This window comes from Oncorhynchus clarkii, chromosome 3 (genome assembly GCF_045791955.1).
Source record: "Oncorhynchus clarkii lewisi isolate Uvic-CL-2024 chromosome 3, UVic_Ocla_1.0, whole genome shotgun sequence".
In the NCBI taxonomy this organism is placed as follows: Eukaryota; Metazoa; Chordata; class Actinopteri; order Salmoniformes; family Salmonidae; genus Oncorhynchus; species Oncorhynchus clarkii.
The window spans coordinates 44,115,595-44,128,612 of record NC_092149.1 but is presented as its reverse complement, the minus strand read 5'-3'; the positions used below and the strand labels follow the sequence as shown (position 1 = coordinate 44,128,612).

Below are 13,018 nucleotides of genomic sequence, written 5' to 3'. Positions count from 1 at the left end.
GGCTGTGAGAGACTGTAATCTGAATAAAGGGGAAAAGGTCATTATTGAACATGGGGTGAGACATTTTTACTAATCTGCTCAAGAACCAGTTCAGATTTAAGTATAACTTTTGTATGACTGAAGTCTAATGCTTTAATATTTAATCATTTCTGCCCTACGAATTCATTATATAAATAGGCAGTGTTTAATGTTGTCTGGCTTGCCGTTACAAATTAAATATAATATTTTTTGTTCATATAATTAAATAAAAAACAGGTCGCTAGGTGTAGGCAAGTTCATAAGCAAACAGGTCAAATGGGATATTCCTTTTTGTTTTTCCTCTAACTTATTCTGTGCCTCTATGGTACTGTTTTTTTACTATTAGTCCTTCTATTTCCTTTGTTAATATGGACTCTTTTGACCTGAATTGCTTTTGTTTTAGAGATAAGTATTGAATTGCAAGGCTTCTAAAGGCACATTTAAAAGTGTCCCTGAGTTGCGCAGCGGTCTAAGCCACTGCAATTCAGTGCTAGAGGCGTCACTACAGACCCTGGTTTGATTCCAAGCTGTATCACAACCCGCCGTGATTGGGAGTCCCATAGGGCGGCACACAATTGGCCCAGCGTCGTCCGGGTTAGGGTTTGGCCCGGGGTAGGCTATCATTGTAAATAAGAATTTGTTCTTAATTGACTTGCCATTTAATAAATGATAAATAAAAATAAGGGGATCTGATCTGTTATGTCGGAAAAAGTATGTTATAAATTAATTTTGTCCTAGTTAAAAACAAGTTATCATCCAATAAGCTTTGATTACATGTCCAATATCCTCGCCCACATGGAAATTATGTAAGAGTAATGTATATGCCAATTATTTGATGGTCCGACCGCATTCTGTCCACTATCAACACTTAACATTTTTTGGGTGCCAGCGAGAATGACATGAGAAAGTAGTCAAGACGACTAGCTTGATTGAGCCTCTGCCATGCATATCTCACTAAGACAGTGTCACGACTTCCGCCGAAGTTGGCTCCCCTGCCTGTTCGGGCGGTGCTCGGCGGTCGTCGTCACCGTCCTACTAGCCGCTACCGATCCCTTTTTCGTTTGTCTGTTGGTTTTGTCTTATTAGTTTCACCTGTGTGTATTTTGGTTTAATTCGCTTCCCTATATGTAGTAGTTTGACCCGCCCTTGTTTTGTGCGGGATTGTCTTTTGTTATGTGTGTACATATTAGGTCGTGGTGTATTTTATTTTCTATACTGGACACCCTGTGGTTTTGGGTTGTCTGGTATAGTGTCCTGCGCCCTGTATTGTGATGGGCTTATCAGTTTGGTGTGCAATAGTAAAGCACTTTACTCCGTTACTCTCTCTCTGCGTCTGATTCCTGCACACACACCTAGTCCCGCGTGACAGTCAGGGTATTTAAACCTTTATATATCCACTAGTTCCAATATATCCATGATATTTGTGATTTCCTTAAGGGTTATCGCTTGTAGTGCTATTACATTTACAGTCCATTGAGGTATTTAAAACGGTATTATAATCTCCCACCATAATAATAGAGTCTTGTATTGCTTGTAGGTTTGATAAATTATTATACATATTTTCAAAGAAGCGTTGATCATCAGTATTTGGACTGTATAGACTAATGAGCCTAATCTGTTTATGAACCATTAACATATTTAAAATAATCCCTCTACCTTGCGGATCTGTTTGGACAATTTGAACATTTGGATCAAAATTATTGTTAATTAATATCATCTCCCATTTTGAGTTTCTTTGATATAGGCTATTGAACATCACTTTTACATGCCTCATGACCTTAGTTAAACGAGAGAGGACATTTTCCAATTTAACGCAGTAATATATTTGTCCTGGCATTTGTGTGATACAAATGCTCTTAATAGCTCCTCAATCCTAAAACCTACACTTTGAGTTGTGAATCATATATTGAGCTGTGTAGTATATTCTAATATTTGATTGACTTTGGGCAGCCAGACATAAACTACTGGAAAGATGAACGAGCATGTTACTGTAACAGTCGGTCAGCTCAACGAAGTGGCCATTGAGTGAAATGTATAGGCTAATCATTGGATTGCTGAAAAGCTCTGCTGATGACACATACTTTACTATAGGATGCTACGAAATAAGTACTGGGATGGTAAGTAATTGTAGTAGTCGGTTAGTAGAGGGTAGCAGGTAGCCTAGCTGTTAGAGAGGTGGGCTAGCAACTAGAGGATTGTCAGTTTGAATCGTAATTCGTATGGGAAAATCTGGTGTAGTGAGCTGGCAACAGAGGTTTGCTGGCATCATACTAGATGCCGTTGTGCCTTTGAGCAATGCACTTAACCCTCTACAACTGCTCCAGGGGTGCTGTGCCTGACCCTAAGTGAGATTTGGTTGCAAGCAAGCAAAACATTTTAGTGGCGCCCCTCTTGAATGCGAAGAGAAACATGTGCAGCTTTAAAGCAAATTTCTTGCAGTTATACACATTTTGCAAAGGGACGAAGAGAAAATGTTTCCATTTTAAAGCTAATTTCCTGCAATTCTTCCCTAGTGGCCCCATATGTTGCTTCTGCCAAGAAACGGCACTGACCCTGGTGTGTGTGTGCTTATTTGTCAGTATGAGTATTTCAATCTAACCTCTCCTTCCTCGTGCTCTTTTTCCCACCCAAGTTTCCCACTGTAAGTTAATGGGCAATAAAGTACATCTTAGCTTATTTTAGTAAGCTGACCTAAAGTTTTTCAGGGAAAACATTTCAGGGCAATACTGTATCCCAGAAAACCAGAAACATCCGCTTTCTACCAACTCTGCGAAGAGTGTAATAAGCTACTGTGGCACACTCATACCCATTTCACACTGCCGAGCCAAGCTATACGATGCTGGCCTGGTTATGAACCATAGTTGCTGGAACCATTGGACAATGTGGAATCAAAATATCCAAGACAGCACAGTATGGTTCAGGTTGGCCCTACAGCATTAATCTGGCACTAGAAGTAATCTGAGTGGTACACTTTCCTTAAAAGACCATACATCTTGGTCAAAGTCTATTTCCAATGTAGGGCAGAGTGGGAGAGAAGAAAAATACAGTTATTGCAAGTTCTTAGACATAACTAGACAGAACTGGGTCACGATTATAAAAGATTAGAACTGGTGGGATCTGTTCAATGGACTGAAGAATATCAATACAGCCGATGCGAGTGTGGGATACGATAAACGCTGCATTGAGCTGCGTGAAAGTGTGCTACATTTTACACCTCAGCAGATGAAAATGGGTTAACCAGTCAGCATGTCAGGGGCTGTGACCCAAATGGCACTCTATACAATGGGAATAGGGTGCCATTTGAGAGACACCGCACACAGCATGTGTATCAGTGTATATGAGTAGCTTCAGTCAGCAGATAGCTCCAGGCTGAACTATAGCGAGGCAGGCTAAAAGGATACACAAGCCTGGGTAGCCAATGACACAGTAAATCAAGGATAGTTGAAATCACAGTGTTACATTTTTGATAAAATGTATTATTTTTTATTAAATTGACTCTACTGGAAGTTATCTTAACCCTCAAAAGAGTGTTACGCTCCCTGGAGTGATAACTGGAGTTCATTGGAACAGAGTACTTTTAACTCCACTAAAAGTAACCAGAGACAGGCAGTAAATCACAAACCACCCCCTCGTCCCTACCAACTGCCTCAGAGGCCCCTCCGTTGTCAGGTGTTGCTGACAGTGACCCATCAACTTCGGGACACACTTGTGACTTGAATGATGCAATTCATGTTCCACTTTAAATAATAAAATGACATTAAAATGAACAAATCCCCACTGTCGTTTTACAAGATATAAACCTCAGTAACAGTTAAACATTTAATTTGGAAGGTATCAAGTCCCGAAATCAGACATAAACAATTATGCACATGGCACATAATTACAGTGCCTTGCAAAAGTATTCATCCCCCTTGGTGTTTTTCCAATTGTTTTGCATTACAACCTGTAACTTAAATTGATTTTTATTTGGATTTCATGTAAATGGACATACACAAAATATTCCAAATTGGTGAAGTGAAATGTAAAAAATTACTTGTTTAAAAAAATTCTGAAAATTTTTAAATAGAAAAGTGGTGCGTGCATACTGTATGTATTCACCCCCTTTGCTATGAAGCCCCTAAATAAGATCTGGTGCAACCAATTACCTTCAGAAGTCACATAATTAGCTAAAGTCCACCTGTGTGCAATCTAATTGTCACATGATCTCAGTATATATACACATGTTCTGAAAGGTCACAGATTCCGCAACACCACTAAACAAGGGCACCACCAAGCACGCGGCACCATGAAGACCAAGGAGCTCTCGAAACAGGTCAGGGACAAAGTTGTGGAAAAGTACAGATCAGGGTTGGGTTATAAAAAAATATCAGAAACTTTGAACATCCCACGGAGCACCACTAAATCTATTATTAGAAAATGAAAAGAATATGGCACCACAACAAACCTGCCCTTCAAAACTCACGGACCAGGCAAGGAGGGCATTAATCAGAGGCAACAAAAATATCAAAGATTACCCTGAAGGAACTGCAAAGCTCCACAGCGGAGATTGGATTATCTGTCCATAGGACCACTTTAAGCTGTACACTCCACAGAGCTGGGTTTTACGGAAGAGTGGCCAGAAAAGAAGCCATTGCTTAAAGAAAAAAATAATCAAACACATTTGGTGTTGGCCAAAAGGCATGTGGGAGACTCCCCAAACATTTGGAAGGAGGTACTCTGGTCAGATGAGACTAAAATGTAGCTTTTTGGCCATCAAGGAAAACGCTATGTCTGGCGCAAACCCAACACCTCGCATCACCCCGAGAACATCATCCCCACAGTGAAGCATGGTGGAGGCAGCATCATGCTGTGGGGATGATTTTCATTGGCAGGGACTAGGAAACTGGTCAGAATTGAAGGAATGACGGATGGTGCTAAATACAGGGAAATTCTTGAGGGAAACCTGTTTCAGTCTTCCAGAGATTTGAGACTGGGATAGAGGTTCACCTTCCAGCAGGACAATGACCCTAAGCATACTGCTAAAGCAACACTTGAGTGATTTAACTTCTTGCTCCTACTTGAGACGCAGATGTCTCAACTAGGCACCTGGAAATGCAAATGCGCTACGCTAAATGCTAAATGTACTCGTTAAAACTCAAACGTTCATCAAAACACACATGCAGGGTATTGAATTAAAGCTACACTCGTTGTGAATCTAGCCAACAAGTCAGATTTTTAAAATGCTTTTCGGCGAAAGCATGAGAAGCTATTATCTGATAGCATGCACCCCCCAAAATACCAGCACGACACGCAAACAACAGATTTTGCGGTAGCCGGCACTACCCAAAACGCAGAAATAAAATATAAAACATTCATTACCTTTGATGATATTCTTTGTTGGCACTCCTATATGCCCCATAAACATCACTATTGGGTCTTTTTTTCGATTAAATCGGTCCATATATACCCAAAATAGCTTTCTATGGAAGCTGTGTAAATCAGAAAAAAACATCGTTTTAAAACGCAGCGTCATTTTTTAAAATTAAAAAAGTTGACGATAAACTTTCACAAAACACTTCGAAATACTTTTGTAATCCAACTTTAGGTATTAGTAAACGTTTATAATCTATCAAAATGATTACAGGGCGATGTGTATTCAATAGCTCCTCGTCTTCAAATCAATGGCTGCCAATGTGCACTTCACAACATCCTGGCGGAGACCGGAAGAAATGGAATCCAGTTAGTTGGATTTACCAACAAAAAACTCCCCGGATAATGACGACAATGGCGACATCGTGTGGAATCTGTAGGAATTGCATGCAGGTCCATAATTATTTTTGTGCCCTTTTAACAACCCATGAAAGTGACGCATGGAAATTATTTTTAGCTTTCAGAAAGCAGTTTTTCTTGCGCTTTTCGATGAAACACACAATCTGTTATAGTCACAGCCGTGATTTAACCAGTTTTAGAAACTTCAGAGTGTTTTCTATCCACACATACTAATCATATGCATATACTATATTCCTGGCATGAGTAGCAGGACGCTGAAAAGTTGCGCGATTTTTAACAGAATGTTCGAAAAAGGAGGGGGTAGGATGAAGAGGTTTTAAGGGGAAACATTTAAATGTCTTTGAATTGGGCCCCACAAGGGTGCGTTCTGAGCCCTCTCCTGAGCCCTCTCCTGTACTCCCTGTTCACCCACGACTGCGTGGCCACGCACGCCTCCAACTCAATCATCAAGTTTGCGGACGACACAACAGTGGTAGGCTTGATTACCAACAACGACGAGACGGCCTACAGGGAGGAGGTGAGGTCCCTCGGAGTGTGGTGTCAGGAAAATAACCTCACACTCAACATCAACAAAACTAAGGAGATGATTGTGGACTTCAGGAAACAGCAGAGGGAACACCCCCCTATCCACATCGATGGAACAGTAGTGGAGAGGGTAGCAAGTTTTAAGTTCCTCTGCATACACATCACAGACAAACTGAATTGGTCCACCCACACAGACAGCATCGTGAAGAAGGCGCAGCAGCGTCTCTTCAACCTCAGGAGGCTGAAGAAATTCGGCTTGTCACCAAAAGCACTCACAAACTTCTACAGATGCACAATCGAGAGCATCCTGTCGGGCTGTATCACCGCCTGGTACGGCAACTGCTCCGCCCACAACCGTAAGGCTCTCTAGAGGGTAGTGAGGTCTGCACAACGCATCACCGGGGGCAAACTACCTGCCCTCCAGGACACCTACACCACCCAATGTCACAGGAAGGCCATAAAGATCATCAAGGACAACAACCACCCGAGCCACTGCCTGTTCACCCCGCTATCATCCAGAAGGCGAGGTCAGTACAGGTGCATCAAAGCTGGGACCGAGAGACTGAAAAACAGCTTCTATCTCAAGGCCATCAGACTGTTAAACAGCCACCACTAACATTGAGTGGCTGCTGTCAACACACTGACTCAACTCCAGCCACTTTAATAATGGGAATTGATGGGAAATGATGTAAAATATATCACTAGCCACTTTAAACAATGCTACCTAATATAATGTTTACATACCCTACATTATTCATCTCATATGTATATGTATATACTGTACTCTATATCATCTACTGCATCTTTATGTAATACATGTATCACTAGCCACTTTAACTATGCCACTTTGTTTACATACTCATCTCATATGTATATACTGTACTCGATACCATCTACTGTATCTTGCCTATGCCGCTCTGTACCATCACTCATTCATATATCCTTATGTACATATTCTTTATCCCCTTACACTTGTGTGTATAAGACAGTTGTTTTGGAATTGTTAGTTAGATTACTTGTTGGTTATTACTGCATTGTCGGAACTAGAAGCACAAGCATTTCTCTACACTCGCATTAACATCTGCTAACCATGTGTATGTGACAAATAAAATTTGATTTGATTTGATGTGAATGGCCTAGTCAAAGCCTAGACCTCAATCCAATTGAGAATCTGTGATATGACTTAAAGATTGCTGTACACCAGCAGAACCCATCCAACTTGAAAGAGCTGGAGCAGTTTTGCCTTGAAGAATGGCAAAAATCCCAGGGGCTAGATGTGCCAAGTTTATAGAGACATACCCCAAGAGACTTGCAGCTGTAATTTCTGAAAAGGGTGGCTCTACAAAGTATTGACTTTGAGGGGGTGACTGGTTATGCACGATCAATTGTTGTTTTTTTGTTTTTTGTCTTATTTCTTGTTTGTTTCACAATAAAACATATTTTGCATCTTCAAAGTGGAAGCATGTTGTGGAAATCAAATGATACAACCCCATCAAAAAATCTATTTTAAATCCAGGTTGTAAGGCAAAAAAATAGGAAAAATGCCAAGGCGGTGAATAATTTCGCAAGCCACTGTAGTGTCATTTTAACTCCATCAACACCATTGCCAGAGTAGTTTTAACACAAAATGGGGGTGGGACCATATAAACCCCAAAATAGGGTTAACTTTGACTCCCTAGGAGTTGAATTAACATGTTGTGATTTTACTGTGTACTATATGGGTTGTAGAATACAGCAGAAGGCATGGTCTTACATTCATCACACTGCTTCAACTGTGAAGAGAATAATAATAGGCCTACATTCTGATTATACAGCACTTGTCAGGATGCTCAAATATTTTTACATGTAAAAGGTATGTACTGGAATCAAAGCAAGGGTGATTGAAAACAATGGCCTAGTGTAGAAGTTTACATAGGCTAATAGTGTTGACTTAGTAAGGCAAATGTTTGAATGTAGCCTTTGAACAGATGCAAGAGCTTGAAAAAAATATATTTTACCTTTATTTAACTAGGCAAGTCAGTTAACAAATTATTATTTGCAAAGATGGCCTTCCCTGGCCAAACCCTAAGCTGCCCTATGGGACTCCCAATCACGGCCAGTTGTGATACATCCTGGAATCAAACCAGGGTCTGTAGTGATGCCTCTAGCACTGAGATGCAGTGCCTTAGACCGCTGCGCCACATTGGAGCCCTGATTTGATCACTCCTAAATTGCTGAGGATTTTCCTGCACAGCAGGTAGTGTATTTGAGTTTAAAAAAGCTTCCAATTTGAACGAAAAATGTATCAACCCATACAAAAATGTCAATTTATTATAATCAACATAATAATTCACGTCCTGCTGCTGTAGCAAACTGACTCAAATTAAGATCCTACATCTGTAGCATAACATCTTTACTTAAACTTTATTTTAGCAGGGAATCAAGCTGACACCATGGTCTATTTCACAGGTAAGCCCTACTTGTAGCCAGTGCAGGAAAATTAATGATGTATTTAAATTGGATAAATCAGATTCACATTTATGCTACCACTTCAAACAAAATTATTTCATTGGAGGTCAGCTGGCAATTTGCAACATTGTTTGAAAATGGCAACCTTTTCAACTTTAGGAGGTAAATGGGTAATTAGACGTATTTTATTTTAAATATTGTATTATTCATACCGTCATTACATTTTAAAGTTTACACAAATCAAATCAAAGTTTATTGATCACGTATCCAGCAGCACTTTGTTCTCCACCCCCTCCATAGCCCCTAATGTAATACGCTGTAATATACTTAACATGGGATACAGAATTGCCCATAGAGAGAAAAGTTTTCTACCGGTCTCAGTTATGGAGGGGTGAACGAAGTGTTGCTGGATATGTACGACACAGTCCCCCTCCAAAACTACACATAAACTCAGCAAAAAAAGAACCATGCTTTTTTCAGGACCCTGTCTTTCAAAGATAATTCACAAAAATCCAAATAACTTCACCGATCTTCATTGTAAAGGGTTTAAACACTGTTTCCCATGCTTGTTCAATGAACCATAAACAATTAATGAACATGCACCTGTGGAACGGTCGTTAAGACACTAACAGCTTACAGACGGTAGGCAATTAAGGTCACAGTTATGAAAACTTAGGACACTACCAAGAGGACTTTCTACTGACTCTGAAAAACGGCAAAAGAAAGATGCCCAGGGTCCCTGCTCATCTGCGTGAACGTACCTTAGGCATGCTGCAAGGAGGCATGAGGACTGCAGATGTGGCCAGGGCAATAAATTGCAATGTCCATACTGTGAGACGCCTAAGACAGTGCTACAGGGAGAGTCGTGGTGTTGTCTCACCAGGGGTGGTCGGATTTGGTTTATCGACGGTGGGTTCAATTTGGAGGTGGAGGGTCCGTCATGGCCTGGGGGCGGTGTGCCACAGCATCATCGGACTTAGCTTGCTGTCATTGCAAGCAATCTCAACGCTGTGAGTTACAGTAACTACATTACAGTTTGCAGACGACACTACAGTGGTAGGCTTGATTACCAACAACGACGAGACGGCCTACAGGGAGGAGGCGAGGGCCCTCGGAGTGTGGTGTCAGGAAAATAACCTCACACTCAACGTCAACAAAACAAAGGAGATGATCGTGGACTTCAGGAAACAGCAGAGGGAACACCCCCCTATCCACATCGATGGAACAGTAGTGGAGAGGGTAGCAAGTTTTAAGTTCCTCGGAGTACACATCACTGACAAACTGAAATGGTCCACCCACACAGACAGCGTGGTGAAGAAGGCTTCAACATCAGGAGGCTGAAGAAATTTGGCTTTGTCACCAAAAGTACTCACAAACTTTTACAGATGCACAATCGAGAGCATCCTGTCAGGCTGTATCCGCCTGGTACGGCAACTGCTCCGCCCACAACCACAAGGCTCTCCAGAGGGTAGTGAGGTCTGCACAACACATCACCGGGGGCAAACAACCTGTCCTCCAGGACACCTACACCACCCGATGTCACAAGAAGGCCAAAATAATCAAGGACAACAACCACCTGAGCCACTGCCTGTTCACCCCGCTATCATCCAGAAGGTGAGGTCAGTACAGGTGCGTCAAAGCTGGGACCGAGAGTCTGAAAAACAGCTTCTATCTCAAGGCCATTAGACTGTTAAACAGCCATCACCAACATTGAGTGGCTGCTGCCAACATACTGACTCAAATCTCTAGCCACTTTAATAATAAAAAATGGGATGTAATAAATATATCACTAGTCACTTAAAACAATGCCACTTTATATAATGTTTACATACCCTACATTACTCATCTCATATATATATACTGTACTCTATACCATCTACTGCATCTTGCCTATGCCGTTCGGCCATCGCTCATCCACATATTTATATGTACATATTCTTATTAATTCCTTTACACTTGTGTGTAAAAGGTAGTTGTTGTGAAATTGTTAGATTACTTAGATATTACTGTATGGTCTGAACTAGAAGCACAAGCATTTCGCTACACTCGCATTAACATCTGCTAACCATGTGTATGTGACCAATAAGTTTTGATTTGATTTGGAAGACATCCTCCTCCCTCATGTGGTACCCTTCCTGCAGGCTCATCTTGACATGACCCTCCAGAATGACAATACCACCAGCAAAACTGCTCGTTCTGTGCGTGATTTCCTGCAAGACAGGAATGTCAGTGTTCTGCCATGGCCAGCAAAGAGCCCGGATCTCAAATCCCATTGAGCACGTCTGGGACCTGTTTGATCGGAGGGTGAGGGCTAGGGCCATTTCCCCCAGAAATGTCCGGGAATTTGCAGGTGCCTTGGTGGAAGAGTGGGGTAACATCTCACAGCAAATCTGGTGCAGTCCATGAGGAGGAGATGCACTGCGGTACTTAATGCAGCTGGTGGCCACACCAGATACTGACTGTTACTTTTGATTTTGACCCCCCCTTTGTTCTGGGACACATTATTCCATTTATTTTAGTCACATGTCTGTGGAACTTGTTTAGTATATGTCTCAGTTGTTGAATCTTGTTATGTTCATACAGATATTTACACAGTTTTCTGAAAATAAACGCAGTTGACAGTGAGAGGACGTTTCTTTTTTCGCTGAGTTTATTTGGTTAGTATAGACTGAGTTTTTTCCACCCCACTTTAGCTAAGACATGTACAAAAAGTTCTCTACCAAGCCAAAATCAAATCAAATGTTATTGGACACATGCACATATTTAGCATATGTTATTGCGGGTGTAGCGAAATGCTTGTATCCCATGCAAAGTCTACTACATTAAATTGCATTGGGGGCTATGGAGGGGCAGAGTGAAAAGCCAGCAGCAGTCTGTGTGACAAAGTCCCCCTCAAAAACGAACCATTTTTGGTTTGTAGAGACCCTACCGAGTATTTCACATCACACTTTAGCTGAGACAGGTTGAAAAGTTCTCTCTACAAGCCAATATATATCCCAAGTACTGTCTCTATTGCAATGTATTTTATTGAGGGCTATGGATGGGGTGGAGAACGGAGTGCTGCTGGATATGTATGACACAGTACCCCTCCAAAACTACACACATTTGGTTATTAGAGACCCTACTGAGTATTTTCCACCCCACTTTAGCTGAGACAGGTAGAAAAGTTCTCTCTACAGCCCAATATTCTCAACATACCAGTGTTACCATAGTATTGTTTATTATTATTGGTCTTAAAAAATATATACATATTCTACAATATTTACTGATTGCCTTTACTTGTTGGCACAGTACAATTGGCCACTGATTAAAAATATATATCTTCTGAATGAGTTATCCACATTGCAATGTTTTGAAATGCAGGCTTTTATTTAAACGGTTTCCTCATTACCATACTAACGTGACGTCATTTGTGCTGCTGGCAGAATAAAATATAAAATAAGCATATTAATGGCACAGACATGGTAGGAACGGGGTCAATAAAATAGAACAGCATCAATACCAGCTATGATCAGACTCTCCAACCGGGAGTACGGTATCCAGGTCTAGAATATCGACATCGTCCAGAACAGTGGCATCCTCCACATCAGCATCAAATACCGAGTTTTGTTTGAAATTGGAGAATGGTTCCTCGGACGAAGTGTATGGTCCAATAGCACAAGGATGCGATAGTGCTGGATTTGAATCATTTGCAGAGAAAACCAGACTAGAAGCAGAACACGCTGTACTCCCGTGCAGACAGGCCGATGAGGTTGGAAATATATGTGGGCCATTGCAATTGTTTACTGAATTAGCTCTTGTCCTGAGCTGTTCGTTTTGTTTCTCCAATTTTCGGACCAGCTCCTGAAGCTTTATCACTTCGAGCTCCGCGTTTTGAAATGTATTGTTGCCATTAACGTCCGCCATCATTTGGGGGTTCAACACTTCCGCTTCCATTGGTTAAAACACGCATTTAGAAAGACAAAATCAACACGCACTACGGTCGGTAACCGTAATGATCGGTCGGGTCGTTCTTTGTAAGTAGACAATTGAGACGTGCTTCGTAGTGATGCTGTGTGCAGATTCAGCCCAATGGTGTATTTATGCCGCGTTCAAGATGACTGGGAACTCAGAAATCTCTGACCTCCGACTTCAGTGTGTTCAAGATAACTGGGAACTCGGGAAAAACACGAGCTCTGATTGGAAAAAATCGTTTTGAATGGTCATCCGAACTTGGGCATCATCACCCCCGGATTCAAATAACCAACTCATCATCAAG

General features: G+C 41.4%; 1 protein-coding gene across 1 annotated transcript in view; it reads right to left on the bottom strand.

Annotated features, from left to right (window-relative positions):
- Positions 1-12,785, bottom strand: part of LOC139405986 (SLAIN motif-containing protein 1-like) — a 35,674-nt gene extending 22,889 nt beyond the window's left edge. Inside the window, exon 1 of the mRNA XM_071148444.1 lies at positions 12,263-12,785. Within this exon, the coding sequence (XP_071004545.1) occupies positions 12,263-12,696 (434 nt within the window). The 5' untranslated portion in view covers positions 12,697-12,785. The remainder of the gene's footprint in view (positions 1-12,262) is intronic.
- Between the last annotated feature and the right edge of the window lie 233 nt (positions 12,786-13,018).